The sequence below is a fragment of the Chrysochloris asiatica genome, unplaced genomic scaffold, assembly GCF_000296735.1.
Source record: "Chrysochloris asiatica unplaced genomic scaffold, ChrAsi1.0 scaffold00324, whole genome shotgun sequence".
NCBI classification, from domain to species: domain Eukaryota; kingdom Metazoa; phylum Chordata; class Mammalia; order Afrosoricida; family Chrysochloridae; genus Chrysochloris; species Chrysochloris asiatica.
The window spans coordinates 662,800-685,045 of NW_006408842.1; the positions used below are offsets into that span (position 1 = coordinate 662,800).

The window sequence follows — 22,246 nt, forward strand, 5'->3', positions numbered from 1 at the left end:
TGTGGATCATGACAAGCTATGGACAACATTGCGCAGTATGAGTATTCTGGAACACTTAATTGTGCTCATGAGGAATCTGTACCTGGACCAAGAGGTCTTCCTTATAGACGTATGGATGTTATTCTATCACAGACAGCATTGCACTTCAAGACAGATCGTGAAATGTTGTTTTTAATGATGAATGCAATGCCATTTCTCTTCAAGTTGTAATTCCTGGCATAGTAAGCCATGTGATGGTTAGAATCAGAATGTCCTATACCAGTCCATTTCAGCTAACTAATGCCTAGGATATCAATGTTTATGAGGTTCCCATTTCATTTTTGACAACTCCCAATTTCCCTAGAGTCGTATCATGCATTCCATGTCCCAATTATTAATAGATGTTTGCACCTATTTCTCCTCACTTTGAGTTGTGCTACATCAGCAAATGAAGGTTCCAAAGACTTTGCTCCATTAAAACCCTCATGGTCAGCTCTACCTTGGGGAGGCAGCTCTTCCCCAGTAGTATTTTTAGTGACTTCCAACCTGAGGGTCTCATTTTCCAGTACTATTTTTGACAATATCTGGTTCCATTCATAAAATTTCAATGTTCAGTATCTGATGCTTCACTGCTATTCATGAGATTTTCAATGACTAAACATTCATAAGCAGTCTGCCTCTCCTTCTTCCAAGTCTGCCTTAATTTGGAAGCTCAGCTGAAATCTGTCCATCATGTGTGTATGACTCTGCCAGCATTCAAAATACCAGTGGCTTAGCTTCCAGACTTACAGCAAAAAACACACGCAACCACATGGGAAAAACTGACAGACAAGTGGTAGAAAAATATGGTAGATATTCTCAAAAGTCCTCCCATTAATAAACTCCCAAAATGCTAAACCATAGAAAAAGGAAATCCCTAAAGGCCAATAAAAAGAAGCAAACAGCAAGAATTCTGGAATTCAGAGAGAAAAATACGAGATAGAGTGCGATAATCTTTTGATGTGTCAACTTGTCTATGGGCTAGTGCCCTTTGTTCAATTAACCATGAATCCAGTACAGCTTTGAAGATGGTATGTTGTAGATGTGACTAAAATCTGATGACTTTAATTAAAGAATATTATTCTTCATAATCTGAATTCAATCACTTGAAAGACTCTAACTGCCAAACTGAGACTTCACTGAAGAAGAAATTCCACTTGTTGATAAAAGATGTTTCCTATGCCCAATAATTCTTGCATCCCATCCTTTCAGCCTGTCCTTCACCATTGTCTCACCAGCCCTTACAATTGCATAGGCCGATTCCTTACAATAAATCTCTCAGACTGTATCTCCTACTGGTTCTGCTTCCTGGTGGTGTCCTCTTAACTGAAATACAGAGCTAGCAACTGATCAGAGGCACCTTCTACTTTAACTCTTGCTATAGGAGGTAAGCTTAAAGCCCATATAGGTGAAAAGACAGACCAGAAGTTAAATGAAGTAGTGAACCAGAAAAAATAATAAACCTAAACTTTGTTGTCTGAGTCTTGACTGAGTATGAGGGAGAAAACTATTGAGAATCTATATTTAGAACCCAAATTCACAACACAGCGTACAGAACTTTAACATTAACGCTAATGAGATACCATTTCATACCCACCCGATTGGTTACATTTTAAATGTGGGATTACATTTTAAATGTAATGTAAATGTAATTACATTTAAATGTAATTTAAATGTAAATGTAGTTTACAATTACATTTTAAATGTTAGGATGTGAAACAATGGGACCTCCCAGTCATGAAGCTTAAACATTGACTTTGGACAGCAATTTTGCATCACCTGATGAAGTCATAGATACATATCCTATGAGTTACTGATTTTACTGTTGTTGTTAGGTTCTGTAGGGTTCCTACTAACTCATAACAACCCTACGTAACAACAAAACATCTGCCAATTTCTTGTATTACAGTGGCTAGTATGTTCCTGTGAAGCTAGAAGCTATGTCTTAGGTTTCAATTGAGCTTCCATCCAGACTCAAAGAACCTAGAGATCTGTTTCTGAAAAAGGTTTGGCCAGTGAAAACCTTGTGGATAGCAGTGGAGCATTGATTTCACTACTAGATATTCATGTTGTTGTTGTTGTTAAGTGCCATCGAGTCAGGATCCAACTCATAGCGACCCTGTACAGGGTTTCCAAGGAGCAGCTGGTGAGTTAGAACTGCCGGTCTTAATGGCCCACACTGACGTTTCAGTTTACCACATTAACTGGCAACGCCACACCAGAAGTCCTATATGTCCTAAAAATGCTATAAACCTGTGTACTAAGAAACATATACAGAATATTCTTCATATTATATGTTCAATATCTCCAATCTGGAAGTAGTTCAGATCCAGTCATATGAAACTCAGTCAAGTATGGAGGATTCACATAAAGGAGAATCTAAATCAAACCAAACTCTTTATGGTTCAATCTATCGGGACTCCTAGCTACCTTATAGGACAGAGTAGAATTGTCTCATAGGGTTTTCTTTACAGAAGCTCACTGTCACATCTTTATTCTGCAAAACAGCTTGTGGGTTTGAAATGCCAACCTTTCAGTTAGTGGCTGAGTTTTTTAACCACCACATTATCAGGGCTCATTGAAAGGCGTTATCTACAGTGGAATAGAATGAGTGAGCTACAGTACATGTTTCAGCATTGATGAACCTCACCCACACACTGTGAAGTAAAAGATATCCCAATACAGGCCTTAATACTTCATTTCTCTTCTTGGTCTTATCATAAGTTATAAAAATAAAGCTAAGACCAGATCCCTGCTTAGCAATGTTCTGCTATATCCTGGTGCTTGAACCAGGAACTATACTGTATTTACAACAGTACCACAGAGCCTATGATTGCACCTAACACAAAAAAAGATATCCAATAAACATCTATTGAATGAATGAATATGTTTATGAACCCAAAAATATCAACTGGAGAATCAGACCTGAATTCCTGATGCATGAAATCCCAAACTCTGACCTTATCTGCTTGGATCCCCCTCTGCCAACAATGACCCCTCAGCTGTTGTCATCTGACTGACCTGACCATTGTCTATCTCCCAACTCCAGTTTCCTGGAACTAAAGTTTTAGAGCTTTCCATCTTATAGCCATTCAAGCGCCAGTGCGATCACAGTTCTTCCCAAAAAGCCAAATTAAAGGAGCTTGTCATTATCAATAAAACGTGGCTTTGAAATTTGTTCTACATTTGGTTTAGGCAAGTTCTATTTTTCCACATGAGCTCCAAAAAGTTTATTGTGGAGAAAACAATAACTTTGTCAGGGCTCAACAAACATAAGACTCAGAAATACAAATAGAACTAGAATCCAGATTAAATTAGTTAAAACTGATCATATTCAACACAAAAGAGTACCGCATGAAATCCCAGAATAAAAGAACTTAATTGCACTGGGCCATATTGGTAAGTCTTATTATGAAATACTTGAGCACCTTCCCACATGGGAAATAAAGATAAGAGAAGGAACCAATTTTAAGGGAAGGGAAGTGATACATTTTCTCTCCTAATGCATTGGCTATTTTAAAGTACTTTTCTTAACATACTTTAAATTATTGTTGTTTTCAATACCAAGGATGTTCTTGCTTTGAATATTACAGAGACGGAATGTCTTCTATTATCAAATGACATAAAAATGAAGTGTACCTTACTGTTGGCTAATGATAATCTTTGCAGGGTCCTGTGGCATTGAAACCCTGTAATTACTATATTCAGTGAGACCAAGTATATTTCAATATACTGCATTTTAAATTCCAAACATCGTGTATACTTTAAGACTATATACAGGCACACTCTTCTTGACTCTGTAGCTATCATTTAAGCACTGGCTCATGCTTATTGTCTTTGGAAGGCAGATGGTCACAAGCAACTGATACTTATGTAAAATCTGGAAAATGTGCATTTCCTTTTTCTTTTTCTTAATTTCATCTTCTTGACTTTTAATGACTTTTTGTCAGTTTTAGTCCAAGGATTACTGAATTCCTCCTTTATACTTAATACTATGTTGCTGTTGTTATTAAGTATCATCAAGTCAGTTCAGACTCAGCAATGCTATATAGGGTTTCCAAGGAGTAGCTGGTGGGTTTGAACTCCTAACGTTTCTTTTAGAAGACCAGTGCCAATCCCACAGCGCCACACCAAGATCCCACCTAATACTATGCTACATACTATTTGGAGTGTAGGGATTTATACTCTAATAGAATTTGTGACAATGGTTGACAAACAGAATTTATGCTCCAGGAAGTTTTGAAGAATAAAAATTGCACAAAGCATGAGGTCAAATAGAACTTTCACTTGTTAGTTAGGATATGTTCTGACATTAACTAGGTTTATACTTTAGATAATTAATTCCTTTCTCTGAGTCACAATTGCTTCATTGGTGAAAAAAGGAAGTGCCATTAGACATGGTCAAAGGTCCTCCCAACAAGAGCTGTTCAATTCTGGCATTCTGAGGCTATAATAGAGTATCTTCTAAAAGATGTATTTGGAGACATTAGCATTACAAAAATTTTTCTACAATGAGGTAGTCAGATAAAATGTCATGGATGTATTAAGTCTTAGGATCAGCCCAGAAGTACAATATGTGATAGTATGAAAGCACCATCATTGTGATATGTGTGATCTGACAGGGGAATGATTTTTGTCTACCTCACTTTTCTCCTCTCCATTACTTGTGCCTTCATAAGTACATTTTTGCTATTCTCATTCAAATTTAATCAACTGCACTTCTACCAGAGACTTAAAAGGGAGAGCAGGTATTCAAGGTGGGTGGGAGAACAACACACTACCACATTTTACAGAGCAATTAATTAGTCTACGGGATTACTGGAACAATTATTCCATCATATTCACTCACTGCCCTAGTGACTCTCTCTGCCATATTCATTTTAAGGCGTTGTGGGTTAATGAGCCAGACTGCAAGGCCGTTTGAACTGCAAGGTCAGCAGTTCAAGCTCACCAGCTGCTCCTCGGAAACACTATACAGGGTCGCTATGGGTCAGAACCAATTCGATGGTACTTCACAAAAATAATAATAATTACACATACAATGTTTCTCCATTACCCAAAGTGTAACAGAAAATGGGCAATTTATCCAGGTAACTGGATAGGTGACAAATAAAATAATTCTCAAGATTCACATTGAATCTAAGTTATCTATATTTCTTCCCTTCTTCTACTACTGTGTAGGAGGAGACAGACAGTAAATTATCTAATTTAAAACAAAAGAGTTACTAAAGTTAAGGAATTAAAGCAGATGTCCATGCCTGTGCACAAGAAACACAAACAAAAATGCTTTCTTATTGCATAGGTGCTCTGCTAAAATAAACAACTGGGAACGTTACCACATAGTTTAGGACTTGGGTGAAGTCTGTAGAGAAATTACCTATCCCTTGTCTCTTCATAGCCTTTCATTATATATGATACATATATATCACAAACTTACCCAATTAATGCTACGCTTTGTTTGGTGGAGAAAGCTTTGTGTGTGCAGTTTGGTAACTTTTAGTTCACTGTGTCATCAATAGAGCAGTGGATGAATCTGACTAGGAAGAAGGAGAGGTGACTACTTATGAAAGTTTCCTTGATGAAAAACTTATGAAAAACAGTGGAATACTGTCAGATACAATATCCGAAGATAACAACATTCTGAATAGCACAAGAATACTGTCAGATACAAGCCAAAGATGAGACCTTCAGGTTGGAAGTTTCTCAAATTTAGGAAGAGCTACCCTCTTAAAGTAGAAGTGACCGTGATGAAAAAAATGGAGTAAAGTTTTTGGGAACTTCATTTGCTGAGGAGACGCAACTCAAATTGAGAAGAAACAGCTGTAAACATCCATTAATAAACAGAACATGGGATATATGAAGTATGAATCTTGAAAACTTGGGAGGTGTCAAAAATGAAATGGAACACATAAAAATCAACATCCCAGGCATTAGTAAGCTGAAATGAACTAGTATAGGACATTTGAATCTGACAATCAAATGGTTTACTATGCTGGGAATGACCATTAAACAGAATGGTATCATACTCATCATCAAAAAGGAAATTTCAAGATCTGTCTTTAAACGAAATCCTGTCTGTAATAGGATGATATCCATATGTTTACAAAAAAGACCAGTTGGTACCACTATTATTCAAATTTATGCACCAACTATTAGTCAGTGATGATGAAATTGACAAATTCTATCAATTTATTCAATCTGAAGCTGATCAAACATGCAATCAAGATGTATTGATAATTACTGGTGAATTGGAATGCAAAGGTAGGAAACAAAGAGTGAGGATTAGTAGTCAGAACATACGGACTTGGTAATAGATATGGTGCTGAAGATCGCATGATAGAAGTTTGCAAGACCAATGACTTGTTCACTGCAAATACCTTTTTTAGAAACATAAAAAATGACTATATACATGTACCTCACCACATGGAACAAAGAGAAATCAAATTGACTATATCTGTGGGAAGAGAGTGTAGAAAAAGTTTAATATGAACTGTTAAAACAAGATCATAGGCAGACTGTGGAACAGATTAACAATTGCTCATATGTAAGTTTAAGATTATGCAGAAGAAAATTAAAACAAATCCATGAGAGCCAAAATATGACCTTAAACATATCCCACCTAAATTTACAGATTATCTCAAGAACCGATTTGATGAATTAGACACTAATGACTGAAGACCAGAAGAGTTGTGGGATGACATGAAGAACACCACACAGGAAGAAAGCAAAGGGTCATTAAGAAGAGAATAAAGAAGGGAAAGACCAAAATGGATGTCAGAAGAACCTCTGAAACTTGAACTCCACCACTAAAGCAAAAGGAAGAAATGAGGAAAAGCACTGGACAGAAAATTTCTAAGAGAGTTGTAGAAGACAAAAGTCTAGAACTTTAATGGAATGTGCAAAGACCTGGAGTTAGAAAATCAAAAGGAAAGAACATGTTAAGCACTTCATAAGATGAAAGAACTGAAGAAAAAATTCAAGCCTTGACTTGGCACTATTCATGCATTCTATGGGCAAAATATTGAATGATGCTGAAAAACATCAAAAGAAGATGGAAGGAATACGTAGTGTTCACTGTACCCAAAAGAAATGGTCAATGTTCAACCATTTCAAGAGGTAGCATGTGATTAAGAGCCAGTAGTGCTGAAGGAAGAAATCCAAGGCGAACTGAAGACATTGACAAAGAACAAGGGTCTTGGAATTGATGTAAAACAAACTGGAAACTTTCCACAAACTGATGCAGCACTGGAGGCACTCACTCACCTATGTCAAGCAATTTAGAAGACAGCTATCTGATTGGAAGAGAATAATATTTGTGCCCATTCCAGAGTGTTGACCCAGTGGAACTTAGAAATTATCAAATAATAACATTAATATCACAAGCAAGTAAAATGTTTCTAAAGAGAATTGAAAAGCAGCTGCAATACTACTACAGTGACAGGAAACTGTCTGAATTTCAATGTGAATTCAGATGATGACGTGGAATGTGGGATATCATTGTTGACATCAGCTGGAATTTGGCTGAAAGCAGAAAGATGTTTATCCTTGCTTTATTGACTATTGGATCATAACAAACTATAAGTAACATTGTGTAGACTGAGTACTGCAGAACACTTAATTTTGTTCATGAGGAACCTGTTTATAGGCCAAGAGACAGTTGTCTGAACAGAACAAGGGAACAATGAATGTTTTAAAAGGTGTGCATCACAGTTGTATTCTTTTATCATACTTATTTAATCTGTATTATGAGCAAATAATCTGAGAAGTTGGATTATAAGAAGAAGAACATGGGAGGAAGACTCATTGGCAACCTGCGATATGCAGTTGATACAACCTTGCTTGCTGAAAGCAAAGAGGCCTTAAAATATTTACTGGTGAATATCAAAGACCACAAACTTCATATGGATTGTGCCTCAATGTAAAGAAAAGACAAAGCCTACAACTGGACTAATAAATAATATCATGATAAAGAGAGAAAAGATTGAAGTTGTGAAATACTTTGTTTTTCTTGGCTTCATTATCAACACTCACGGAAGCAGCAGTTAAGAAATCAAGCAACATATTGCATTAAGCAAGTCTGGTGCACAAGGCCTTTTTAAAGTTTTTGAAAGCAAAGATGTCAGTTTGAGGACTAAGGTGTGCATGACTCAAGCCATGGTATTTTCAATAACCTCATATGGATGTGAAAGTTGGACAATGAGTAAGGAAGACCATAGAATTGATGTATTTGAGTTGTGGTATTTAAGAAGACTGTTGAAAGCACCATGGAATGCCAAAAGAACAAACAAATCTCTGTTGGATGAAGTACAGCCAGAATGCTCCTTGGAAGCCAGGATGCTAAGGCTTCATCTCTCATACTTTGGGCATATTATCAGGAGGGATCAGTTTCTGGAGAAGGACCTCATGTTTGGTAAAATGGAGAGTCAGTGAAGGACAGGAAGACCCTAAGGAGATGGATTGACACAGTGGCAGCAGCAGTGGGTTCAAGCATAGCAACAATTGTGAGGATAGTACAGTGTTACATTTTATTGTGCAAAGGGTGGCTGTGAATCAGAATTGACTTGAAGGCAAGGAACAACAGCATATATCCATATATATAGTCACTTACAATGTTTCTTAAAGTATAAGTTCCATTTGCGACAGGAAGTGAATAATCTTTTGTTTGCTTGCTTACACTATTGATTCTGTTGTGGTAAATATATACATAAAAGAAAACATTTGCTGCTTCACCATTCTTCCCACCTATGATTCAGTGCACCACATGAGAAACAATTAATATCCATTCATTTTCCTTCTTGCAAAGCTCAAGTTCTGATTCTACTGAAACCCTTTATCAGGATTGACTTTCTCTAAATCCTTCACCAGCTTATCTATTTTCCCTTTGAAGTCCATGGTTTCCAAATATTTAAGAAATACAAGTAATGAATTCCTTTTGTTCACTATTCCTCTAACATTGTGATTTCTCTGAAGAAAGGAGAAACTATGCAACATTTAAGAAAACATCCCCATTTCTGGTGGCCCCTCATGCACAGCCTATTATATCCGATGCATTAAGGAGACTGAGAGTTACATGAAAAACTACTCAGGTCCATTTTTTCTCTGAAAACTCCCTGGCATTGTTTAATACAAAGTAGAGAGGCACCGTTCAGATCATAGGGCACACTACAAACCTCAGTGAACAAAAGCCAAAAACCATTTTGCTCCATTCATCCACTGAGAATGCATTGACGTTTTGCTGGAGTTTCTCTTTGCACATTACTATCAGCATCCCCCCAATATTTAATTCCACCTCCTGAATGCAGATGTAAAGAGCGGTCTTGTTATATTCCATATAATATACTAAAACATTGCTAATACTGAACATTATTATGTCTGTTTTATAAAATCCTTTCCATGGTGGATTCAGAACAATTTTCTTTAAAACCAACTCATAATTATGAGCATCACCATCTAATGCAACAAGGATGCAGGAGATGCTTTCCGTCTTCTCATTAACAACAGAAAGAAACTTGAGGACAGAGGCGTGAAGTGATTTATACAAGGCGTATACTTTCTGGTAACAAGATAGGGAGGAGGTGATAGTCTTGAAGGAGAACAGGTCATGTTGTAATAAAACAATCAGAAGAACAAAACAAACCCCTCAACCCCGTGAGGACGTTCACGTCACAATACCGTTTAATCCACAAGTTGTCTCCTGTGTCTCTGGAGCTCTCCTCCTCTGCCTCTTATAAATGATGTGTGGGTGGTACTGCCCCTCAGTCAGTGGATGCTGTTTAACAGGCTCAATGAAAAAGTCTCCATGGGGTAGTTGGAAAACTCCAGTCTGTTAATATAAGAATGTGGTTTATTTGAATCACTATTTTATCTATGTAAAACAAAATCATAACAAACTGTTATAGCACTGTATTAATACATTTGTTGAATAAAGAAACTTATAATTGCAGTAAAAAATTATATAGCTCATGCTATTCCCCAAAACTCCTAAGGCAAATGCTTTTCTAGTCTGTTTTCTGGTCTTGCAGAAAAGATACATAAATAATTGAATGAAATGTCTCCATAGTTATGGTTATTAAATGCTTTGAGGTCACGGATCCTTGTGAAACTCAAATTTTAAATGTGTACATGTATAAATAAAAGGAATATAATTTATATATATGTATATATATATGGGTCCTGGTGTGTAGGATAAGTACTGGACTGCTCACCATAAGGTCAGCAGTTCAAGCCCACCAATCACTCCTTGAAAATCCTATGCAGGGTCACTATGAGTCAAAACCAACTCCACAACACTTAACAACAACATATATACATGCATCCAAAATGTAGCATATAATTTTTCACTTTCATGAGTCATGCTAAAATGCATCCCTATGTCTCTATGGATTTCAAATGTAGAACAAGTGCTTCCCAGTTTCCCCATTTATGTGACCCCATGCACAACAAAACAAAATGTTGCCCTATCTTAAGCTATCTCCACAATCGGTTAGGGATCAAACCATTGTGATCCACAGGGTTTACAGTGGCTGATTTTCCGAGTGCATCATCAGGCCTTTCTTCATAGTTCTTCTTAGACTAGAAGCTCTCCTGAAACTTGTTCAGCATCATAGCAACCCACAAACCTGCAGCAATGAATGGTCACTGTGAATAAAGAGATTGGCAGGAAACTGAACACAGATCTCTCCCACATATTTCCAAGAACTCTACCACTGAACCATCACTGTCCTCTTTCCTGGTAGAGAGCGAGGTACCTATACCTCATCTCAGTTGGTTCCTATAGTCCCTCCTCCACTGACTTTAAGGATATCCCAGCTACATACACAACTCTATGACTTGAAATGTTTAATACCATCTGCTCTCAGGAGAACAAACAGACATTAACAATGAGTCTCTGATCTGAGATGGAGTTTAAGAGGTATAGAGTGCTCTGGTGTGGCACTGTAGGATAACACACTGGACCGCAAGGTTAGTTTGAACCACACATTCGGTTGGTTCAAACTCACTTAACAACAACAGTAGAAAACTCTTTGTCAGCTCCTATTTCAGTTTTAGGATTCGGCAATATGCTGAAGAACATGAGTTCATGGGCAGCTCCTTTTAGAGGTAAGGTCTAGAAGTGACTTATTCTATAATTTTCTCATCTCTAAGATTTCTTAGTACCTGCCCAAGATGCTTAGAAGACTTAATTAGCTTGTGATCTCGGATAGGCTTAACTCTCAGGATCTGAATTCTGCATCCATAAAACACCAGGCTTGCCCTAGACAATCTACCAAAGGCTTTATATTGAGGAAGTCAAGAGCTCAGCCTCTGGAATTAGATTAGCCTCAAATCCCAATTCTTCCACTTATTAGCTCTGTGACCTTGAGCGAATAACTTGCTAAGCTTTTGTTTTCTCAATTAAAAAAAAAAATTTTTTTAAATGGAGGCAATTGGAGGTTGCTGAGAAGATGAAATATGTGAAGGTCTTAGAACAGGACTTGTCTCACATTGTTGTTGTTGTTAAGTGCCTTCGAGTTGGTAGTAATAGCGACCCTGTATAGGATTTCCAAGGAGCAGCTGGTGGGTGTGAACTGCTGACCTTGCAGTTAGCAGTCCAATGCTTATCTTACAGTGCCACACCAGGACTCCTGTCTCATATAGCCTTGCCTACTATTTGGTTCTTTCTAGAGCTCTGATTGTATGGCATTTTATTGTATCAGGGTCTCTAATGCCAAACTGGAGTTCTGGTGTGACACTGCAGGATAATGCACTGGATCACAAGATCTGTTTGATCAGCAAGGTTGGCAGTTCAAACCCACTAGTGACTCCTTGGAAGCAGGATCGCTATGAGTCAGAACTGACTCAATAGCAGTTAACAATACTAACAGTGCCAAATCAGAGGCCTTGGTGGTGTAGTCAGGTTATGCATTGGGCTGTAATGCAGTGTCACCAGTTCGAATTCACCAGCAGCTCCATGGGAGAAAGAAGAGGCTTTCTGTTCCCACAAAGATTGACAGCCTTGGGAATGAACCCTACACAGGATTGCTGTGAGTAGGGATCAACTTGATGCAGTGGATTCGGGTTGTTGGGATTTGTGTTTTGTTTTTTGGTTTAAAGTTAAATTAACAGTTCACTGAATGTTAAGTTTTCAAAAATAAATCTGGAAGTATCAGGGCTTAAGGAGTTTGGGAGCAGCTTCCAAAGTTCAAGTTCCCCTCACTGAATCTCAACAATCTCTGCCGTCCAGGAGACAAGAGCCTTCCGTGAAAGGAGGAGTCTGCTCTGGACTGAAAAGCACTCAATTTGGATGCTTTTCTAAAACTGTCACAGCAATATAAACAGATTTTAATACGAACCACACAACTGGCTTGCTACTTTGATTACTGACCTTAGTTCGCTTTAATGACAAGGAGAATAGAAAAAAAAAAGAACACTGTCTGACATTCCCATAAGAACAGCTGTTTGACCCTGAGTAAGTCTCTTGAATTAAACATCTTGAGCCATTACATCTTCATCTATAAAATGTGGGAAATGCCTACTACTTCCCTAAGACTGTTACCAGAATCCAACACAATGAGGCTTGTAAACTTGCCCTGAAAACTGTTTTACAAATAAAGGGTGGTAATATTTTAACTACCAATTCTAATAGCAATTACACTTAACTTCAAATTTACTTCAATGCCCATATTTCCTATGAGACATGCTAACAACAACAACACTAAGCTTTCCCTGAAGAGAACCTCAGAGATGGGAAGAATCAGCAAGGCCTATGATGAAGCGTCAAAATAACTACAACAAGACAGCAGGGAAAGGCTCTGTGCGACCCTGCAGTTTGATTCCATTTCTACTCTGAGACAGAGTCCAGGTACTTGGGGAGAACAGAGGTCTGTAGCTAATGAAGTGTCTTTCTTCCGTGGCCACAAAGCAGAAGTCAAGGACTCCTCAGGGAAGGCTGGCCTGGAGGCACTTTGGGCAACTCTCAACCCACTATTGACACCCTAGAAGAAAATTAAAACAAAAAACACAAACCACCACCAAGAAGCATCTGTTGGAATATTCTCAGCCCCCAACTTTGGGCTCAGAAGGTACAAAAGAAATCGAAGAGACTCTAGTTGAGAACACTAACTATTTGATGGGTTGTGTTAATGAAAGCAACTACAAGCCAAAGAAGCATTATCCTAACGGTCTACTCCTCTTATTTGTGGTTTTTGCCTCCAGAAGGCGAGACTTGATCTCAACGGTGCCTACCAGTAGTAATTACCTCGTGGGTATAAGCTGCCATCAAGTGGGCACTAACTCACACTGGCCTTATATACAACAGTGTTTGGATTATCCAATAAGCAAGGTGGATACAGATTTACTTGTCTACTGATTTGCTAATCTGTAATGAACAACTTCAAAATTTCCTACTCTATCTATTCTTCTAGATATGGCTGCTCCCATCCCATAGCACCTTCCTACAAAATCAAAGTTTCTTGTCTAATTTGCAATCCCTGACACGGGTGGAGTATCCAGTCAGCATAATCCGCACAGGCTTACTTGTATTTAGCAGTGGACAGTTTCACATGTTTCTCATCACAGATGGGGTGAAGCAATTCACTACAGAAGAGTATGGAAACACAAGAACGTCCATTCTTACACCTATTGGGCAATCTGTCCCAATATAACAGAACAAAATACTGCTGGAACCTGTGCCGTCGTCATTATTTGTTGGTCTATTTGAGTTCATTGTTGCAGCTATTGTATCAATCAGTCTATTTCAGTGAGGGTCCCTCATATTTTCTGACCTTCCACTTTAGCAAATATAAAGTCTTTTTTGATGATGTGTCTAAAGTCTTCCCTTTCTCCCTCCTAAGAAGCATTCTGGCTATACTTGTTCATTATTTCATCAGATTGATATTCTTTGTGAAAACTGTCTAAATATGTGTCAAAAGCTGGATAGAGACCTAGAAGATTAAGTGACTTACGAGGGGTAGAAGCTCACCTGCAAACATGGCTGTTGGTCCCAAGATCCCGTGTGTGACACAAAGCAGGGAATGGGCAAAAGAAGAGATGAAGAGGTATCCTCAGGTTGTGAGGAAGATGAGCTGAAGACACTTACTAGCTGAGATCTTCACCTCTCTCAAAATACAGAAAGCAGCTTTGTACAGCGGGCTCCCAGGTGGCCATGGTTTACTGGTCTCTCGTGCGGCACTTTGGATTAATGCGCTGGACTACGAAGTTGGCAGTTCAGGCTCATAGCCACTTCTAGGAAACCCCGTACAGGGTTGTTATGAGTCAAAACCAACTCCATGGCATTTAACAACAATGGCATCTAACTGGAGGCAGGCAATGCCAGAAATCATCATCTTTAGTTTGCTTTCCAAAGGAAGGTCTGGCCTCCATGCTTTCCATGAGGCTAAATTTGCATGGGGTCGCTATGAGTCGGTTCCGACTCGATGGCACTTGACAACAACAACAACAACAACAACAACAAATTTGCCCAAGGGAATCAACTGCTTCTAGTCCCTGTTATGGATTTGAACCAAAGAAGCCACTCTTCATTCAAGTTTTCTGCTCATTTAGAGTGGTAATGAACTGAATAAACAGATCCTCTGTCCAATTCACTGGAGACTTGTGGCCTGCATCTAGCAAAACCTGGTTAGAATAAGCCCAAGATTAAATCTCGAAGAAGGCAGATTTACCCACTCTCACCAATCCTGTCATCTAGTCTTCTTCATTCCAGTATCTAGTTATCTCGGCACATTGTTCATCTCTTTTGGAGAAAAGTCACCTATTTGTCTTAAGTTATAAATATCTGTAAATGCTTCCCAAGGTTACATATATATTTTTAATTAAGTTTATTTTGAAGCATTATAAACATACAGAAAAATGCACAGATTATAAGTGTAAAGTTCCATGAGTTTTTCAGAATGGAAATGCCCAGAGAGAGAAACAGAACATTATCAGCAGCCCCTTAAGCTCCTTCTCAGTCCACACCATCCTCTAAAGGTAACCATTATCTTGACTTCTAAGACTGCAAATTAGTTTTAAGCAGAAATTGTTTCCTTTACAGGACACATTACCTGTCACAAAAGGAAAAAAAAAATCTGCTAGTTTATTTCAAGTGTTAGGGACTTGCCAATGGAAAAAGTAATTGTGAAGGTAGGTGGATTTCCCAAGAGCCATGAATCCAATACTTTTCATATTACTTCTTCCTCATCAGAGGAACCTGAGTGGTAAGATGAGATATTTTGCTGTCAGTTGACTGGCATTGAACCTCTCCTACTCCTGCTAGGGAAGGGGGTGGGTGACAAGGGCTGCCACAGATTCTTCAAAACCAAGGTGTTTTTCTTAAGTCTAATTGAGAGTAGTTTCCCACAAATTCTTCTCTCTTCCCTCAACTTCCATAAAAGTACTAGCCATTTTGATGTATCTGACATTAAACTTCATTCTGTGCCAGTGATTTGGGGCCTAGTGAGAAGATGGTAGCATCTCAGAAGGAATTCAGAAGTAAACCCCAGCAGACTGAAGGACAAGAACTAATGTTGGTGCAAAAACCATAATAAGGTGATGGGAAATTATGAAACTACTTACCAATTTACTAATTATTTTAAATGGTTGGGGAAAAAAACCTAAAGGTTGGCGATTGCACAACATGATTGAAGACACTGAATTGTACATATGACAAAAGTTGAATTAGCAAATGTGTTATTTAAAATCCTTTTTATAATATAAAAAATATATAAAGGAATTAACCCCACCATTCAAGGCCCTGTATTGCACAACTCAAGGCGGTATGCTCACATAGTAGAAAATGTGCATAGAGCCCTCTGGGGTTGTGCAAAGAACCAGTGCTGCCCAAACTCATCAGTCTGCTTGGAAAGAAATTCCGTTTTCATTTGGAAGTAACAGAAACTATAAGATGATAAAATCTTGTTCTTTCCCATGGTGCTGAAGATAACATGATAAGCCTATTCTGAAATACGAAAAAGAAATGGAAACTGACCAGGCTGATGTCCTCAGATGAAAGAAAATGAGAGAGCAAAACCCTAGTGTTTTACTCTGAAAGAGGTTGCCCAACCTGGCACTTTATCAGTGAGGAAATGGAGATTTGAGAAAGTTTAGCAGTCCTGGTGTAGACTGTAAGATAAGCACTGGACTCTAAGATCAGTTTGAACAGCAAGGTTAGTGGTTCAAACTCACCAGTCACTCCCCAGACACCCTAAAGAGGGTAGCTGTGAGTCAGAATCTACTGGACATCACTTAACAACAAGAGACTAGCACGTGGCCCGTGGCAACATTGGTCTAGAGCCCAGACGTGGAGTCTTGAACCACAGAGCCCTTTCCAACTACACACAGCACTTCAGTGCTTGGTACTTCCCTGGGTACTAATGGATTCCAGTGCTGTGGTTCAGATGAAGGCCAGAGAGGGCAAAGACAGCACACTGAACTTCAGTCATCTCTACTACACTTGGCACAGCCCGAAAGACATGTCCAGTTTCCAGAAGTCATAATTTTCCTGTAGCTGGTTTGCAAGAGGCAGGAAAAGGCTGCCTTCTTTACTACATAACCAGAGCCATAAATTGATAAATGTCAAGAGATAATAAAAGCCTAAGAACAAAGAGTGCTGGAAATACTGAGAGAACCCCACAGGTGTATCTCACCCTCTACTGTGATGCCAGGCCCCAAAGGAGCAGAGGGAAATGCTATTGCTTCATGAAGATTCTTCAAACTAATCTCAGCATTTAATCTCATAAGACTTGCAGTATATGAATAATGACACTGCATTTATAATGAATTCAGTGATAGTTTACAGGGCAGATCATCAGTTTTACACTCAACACATCATATACTTTATTTCATTACAATGATTATAATCGCCTCCATGTATCATCAGTTAAAAATATTTCTCTCTATTCATTTTAGTTCCCTTCCTTCCTTCCTTCCTTCCTTCCTTCCTTCCTTCAACACTCAGGAATATATAGTAATTTACACCACCAAAGGACACAATCTGCAAGTCTGCCTCCTGGCTGCCAGGACTCACTCAGTCCCTCTTTTCCCATGAATCTAGAGTCCTCAGCTGCTCCCTCTCTCCATGTCCCCATCTCTACCTCCATCTCTGGTGTTGCTGCTTCTCTGGATGAGATCCCACATTCCGCTTGTGGTCTTCTTCCTTGATGGTCCTAGGATCCTCTGTTTCTGGACTGTAAGATTAACTACTCCCCCATTTTTGTTATAAAATTTCTACCTTTACAATTGCAACAGTTGCAATTAGTCATGATAACAATTACTCTTTATTGAATCATAAGAATCTTATCCCCATCTCTTTTCACCAGGCCCACCAAGACAAGATGAAAACTATTCAGTGGGGACTCTATCTTCTCCTGCACCCTCTTAAACTAAACTAAACTCCCTCTTGAATCCTTGTAGTCCAGTCACTCTGTGCCTTTCATGTTCCCTCAATTAGGTAGTCACTCTTGCCCGTCCCTATCTATGCTGTATACAGAGATGACAGCATTGATACTTGATGTGAAGACTCCTTCCTTCTCTGTTGGTATTTTGAGCTACTCCATCAATGAGTATAGGTCAAGTTCATCAAATTGTAGCAATTTACCCTAATTTCCTTTATGAAAAATTGTTTTGTTTTGTTTTATCTTTGTCTAGTAGCGTTCTGATTATCAAGCCATCGAGGCTAGGTCAAATGTGTATTATACACAAGTTTGGGTGTTCTTGTGTGTCCCCCTTCACTTCATATCAGCTGGATGCTTCACTCTCATCTCTAGTTCTCTGTGGCTATGTCCTTGTCCATGGGCTCAGGTATCTCCAGGTCTTACCACACTTTGGACCAACCAGCCCTTCCTCTTCTCTCTCTCATCTCCAAGTCAAAGGGAGTCAATGGACTGTGGTTGAACTCAGCTCATTACCCCTCTTCCATTCACAAGTAGACCTGACAGGAAATTATTATCTAATTTACTATAAGTTGTCTTATAGATTAAATGAGTTCATGTAGTTAGATGTGATCTTCCACGTGAGGGAACTTCAAAAAGTTGGTAGAAAAATAGAATAAAAAACAATGTAAATTTTGTTTGGGACATCGAGCTGAAGGTGGTGGTGTCGGTGGCAGCAGTGGTGGCATACAGAAAAGGGCTGGCCGGGTGAGCACATGGGCCGACCAAGCAACACTCATCTTAACCACCCAACCACCAAGTTATCCCGAGGCCCCCACAATCAATTCAGGTTTAGCCGATCCCTGCCCTGCCTGCTGCAGCCGTGGTAGCAACCCCGGGAGGAGCACTAGTGTCTGTTTCCTTTTATTCTCAAGATTTGAAGATGGCTTCACAATCAGCTCTGACAGTTGTACCACAATGCACCACCAAAATGTCTTTAAATGAGTGCTTTACTAATATGCTCAAGAACGAACAGCCGATGCCAGCGAATGTTCAGGCTTCGACGCAGCAACAACAGCAGCTAGCCAGTGCCAGAAACAGAAGACTGGCCCAGCAGATGGAGAACAGACCCTCTGTACAGGTGGCATTAAAACTAAAGCAGAGCTTAAAGCAGTACCTGGGTAAGAGTAACACCCAGGCACAGTTAGGCTGATCCATAGGGGCCCTGGCCAGGGGAGCAGAGGACAAGGCCTGCCCATAATCCAGAGAGGCTTGCCCAGAGGTGGACTATGTGGGGGATGAGCTACAAGAACCCTACTTAAGAGTGGAATGTCACTCCAAGATCAAAACCTGCTCCAAGGTGGGCAAGCCATAGCTCCCTGAATAGGCTTAAGAAGAGGTGGTGTTGATTGAGGTTGTGGAGGTCCTGGGAGAGGGGGCCTAGGGCGTGGAGCTATGGGTCATCGTGGAATCGGTGGTAGAGGTTGGGGTATGATAAATAGGTCGGGGAAGAGGGCCTTTGGAGGCCGAGGCTGAGGCTATGGGTGGGGGAGAGGTACCGTTTCTCTCCCTGTACTGACCAAAGAGCAGCTGGACAACCGATTGGATATGTTCATGTCAAAAACAAAAGGACACATGGATGCTGAGTTAGGTGCCTACATGGCACAGACAGATCCTGAAACCAATGATTTAAACCTGCTGCCCACCTGCCCATGAGAGACTCTTGTTGACATCACCACATCTGTAAATGTTCTTGAGACAAGTGATGAGAAGAAACCTGATTGATGCTGGAAGAATCTGTCACAATAGGTTATGGACTTATTTGCCACCAGTTTGCATTTAGTGTGTTCCTTTTACTTTTTGATACTGTGTTGTATGAAACCCTTTTTCCTTTGACTTGGTTTTATATATTATATATTTTTTTCACCCAGACTTCTCTTTGAACATGGATACGTTTGTTGGCCTTGTGTTTAGAACACCCTCCTCTGTCTCCCCTCACCTGTCATAAGTTCTGACATGTGAACATTTCCTCTGTCCATCTCCTCACTTCCCTAGAAAGAACCATTGAGGATATACTTTACAATCAATAATAGTTACTGTAGACATATCCCTAACTGAAATACAGTTCTGGTCTTTATCCCCTTTAATGGCCTTTTAGAAATGTTCAGAGATCTGGAGATCAAAAAGATATTTTTCTGTGTTGACAATTTAGTGTAACAACATTGACTTGGCTGCAGGACCACGTAACAGATTCTGATCAATAGCCACTCTGATGTGGTTAAAGTCACTACCTTTTATGCTGGCACTATATAGATGACAACCAGTGTACACACACTACCCTCAGATGAGATAAACATTTTGTTCTGTATCATGTCCAAGTGGGGGTAAGATTGGGTTGGCTTATGCTTTCGATGCAGAGAAAGATCCCATTTGATCTGACATGCTGGAGAAGAATTAAGGAGGGGAGAGTGAATGGAAGACTGGCTGCTACAGGAGGGGTCCCGGAGATGTACTCATGCTGAAGTACTATTATTCTTATGTTTATTCCAAGCCAATCTTGGTTTCTCATTTGCTTTGTTTGAACCGCTTACTTCCCCTGAAGGTTTAATTAAGTTCAACCATATTTCCAGTTTCAGTGGAATCTTGTATTCATTATTATAACAAGAAATCATTCTCTCAAATACAAAAATAAAAATAAAAACAATGGAAAAGTTCCACAAACTTTTCAAAGCTCCCTCATATAAACCAGTAGCTGTGGAGTCAATTCTGACTCATGGGGATCTCATGTAGAACTGTGCGCCTCTAGGGTCTCTTTTTGGAGGGTGGTGGTCAGAGTAAGAAGTAGGAGTTAGGGTTGGTATTATAGCTAGGTTTAGGCAAGGTCTAGGACAATATGTACTGTTAAAGTCATAGTTACAACTAGAATTAGTGTTAGGGGTAAGGGTTGAGGCCTAGGGTTAGGAGTAAGGCTTGGTCTACTTTTTAGGGTTACAATTGATAAATGCCATTCAGTTGATTCTGACTCATAGCGACCCGGAGGAGTGGCTGATGGGTTTGAACCACCAATGATGGGTTCAAACTGATCTTGTCCAGTGCATTATCCTGCAGAGCCACACCAGGACTCCAGAGTGACAGGTTTATTTTTATTAATTTTCTCTTTTTTTATGTCTATTAGATATCCTTTCCATCTAGAAGTTCTGTAACTATATTATTCTTTCTTTTTATTTTATGGTGTTTTGTTGTTATTGTTGTTGTTGGAACTCTATCTCTGGCTCGCCATTTTTGGTCTTAAAAGTCTGCTTTACTTTGAATATTCTACACTTGGCTTGCGTTCCAGGTAATATTGCCATGTATGTTAGTCTCAGATTAATTTCTGCTGTTGTTGGTTCTCTGTTCAAAGAACTCTCTTTAATATTTTTTGTAAGGTTGGTCTGGTTTTTACATTCTTTTCATTTCTGTTTGTCTGAAAATGACCTAATGAAGATGACAATTTTGCTGCATATATCTGGTAGCGTAGTGGTTACGAATCGGGCTGTGAACCTTAAGGTCAGCGGTTCGAAACTACCAGCCACTCCGCGGGAGAAAGATGAGGCTTTCTGCTCCCGTAAAGATTTACACCCTCAGAAACCCTGTACAGGGTCGCTATGGGTCGGAACCGACTCGATGGCACTTAACAACAACAACAACAACATATGATTATTGGCTGGAAATTTGTTTCTTTAAGTTTTACATATGCCATGCATGATTTCTGCTGAGAAATCAGAGTTTAGTCTTATTGGTTCTCCTTCGTAAGTAACTTTTTGTTTATTCTGAGCTGCTCTCAGGATTCTTTCCTTGTCTTTGGTTTTAAAAACTTTGATTATAATATGTCTTGATGTTTTTTACTTTAGGGTCTATCCTGTTTGGAGTTCATTCAACTACTTGAATGACTATCTTCTTGTCTTTTCTGATGCTAGGGAAGTTTTCTTCCAACAACTCTTGGACAATATCCTCTTTTTTTTTAATGTTTTATTGTGAATTATGTGATAGTTTACATGGAAGAACATTGGTTTTACATTCATTCTGTCGTATATCATCTCATTGCCATGGTTACAATCCCCTCCATGCAATCCTTCCCCTGTGCCCCCAGGTCTTCAGCACACAGTCGCCAATATCCTCTTTGGGTCTCCTGTCTCTTCCTATTATGAAATTCCTGTCACACATAAGTTATTTCTAATGATTATTATTGTTGTTAAACGCTGTTTTGAGTCAGTTCTGACTAACTCTGGTAGCATAGTGGTTATGAGTCAGGCTGCTAACCTCAAGTCAGCAGTTTGAAACTACCAACTGTTCCGTGGGAGAAAGATGAGGCTTTCTGATCCCATAAAGATGTACAGCCTTGGAAACCCTATACTGGATCTCTCTGAGGTAGAACAGACTCCACAGCATACCACCACCACCATAGGGTTTCTAAGTTTTACAGCTTTGCAGGAACAGAAAACCTCATCTTTCTCCCACAAAACAGCTGTTAATAGTGTCCCACATAAATCTTAGGCTTTCTTTGGATTTTGTTCTTTTATATGATTGCTCCTCTTGTTGTTATTGTTTAGTTCCACTGAATTGTTTCTGACTCATAGCAGCTCTGAAGAGCTGTTGGTAGGTTTGAACTGCTGACCTTGTTCATAGTCCAGTGCTGATCCTATACCACCACACCAGGAGTCCAATTGCTCCTCTACCAGATGGATCTTGAGAGATTTTTCTTCTAGCTGAGTAATTCAGTTTTCCACTGATTCAATTCTGTTTCTTGCCCTTTCAATGTGTTATCTATTTCTGAATTCTCAGAGTTAATCTTCTGACTTTCTAATTGCTGTTTTTGTATGGTTCCCCTTTTTTCAATTACTTTC

At 39.2% G+C, this 22,246-nt stretch overlaps 1 protein-coding gene and 1 pseudogene across 1 annotated transcript in view; one reads left to right on the plus strand and one right to left on the minus strand.

Annotated features, from left to right (window-relative positions):
- Positions 1-22,246, minus strand: part of ADAMTS12 (ADAM metallopeptidase with thrombospondin type 1 motif, 12) — a 571,713-nt gene that overhangs the window by 374,595 nt on the left and 174,872 nt on the right. Inside the window, exon 3 of the mRNA XM_006875388.1 lies at positions 9,691-9,841. Within this exon, the coding sequence (XP_006875450.1) occupies positions 9,691-9,841 (151 nt within the window). The remainder of the gene's footprint in view (positions 1-9,690; positions 9,842-22,246) is intronic.
- On the plus strand, positions 18,307-19,079 carry LOC102839805 (annotated as a pseudogene).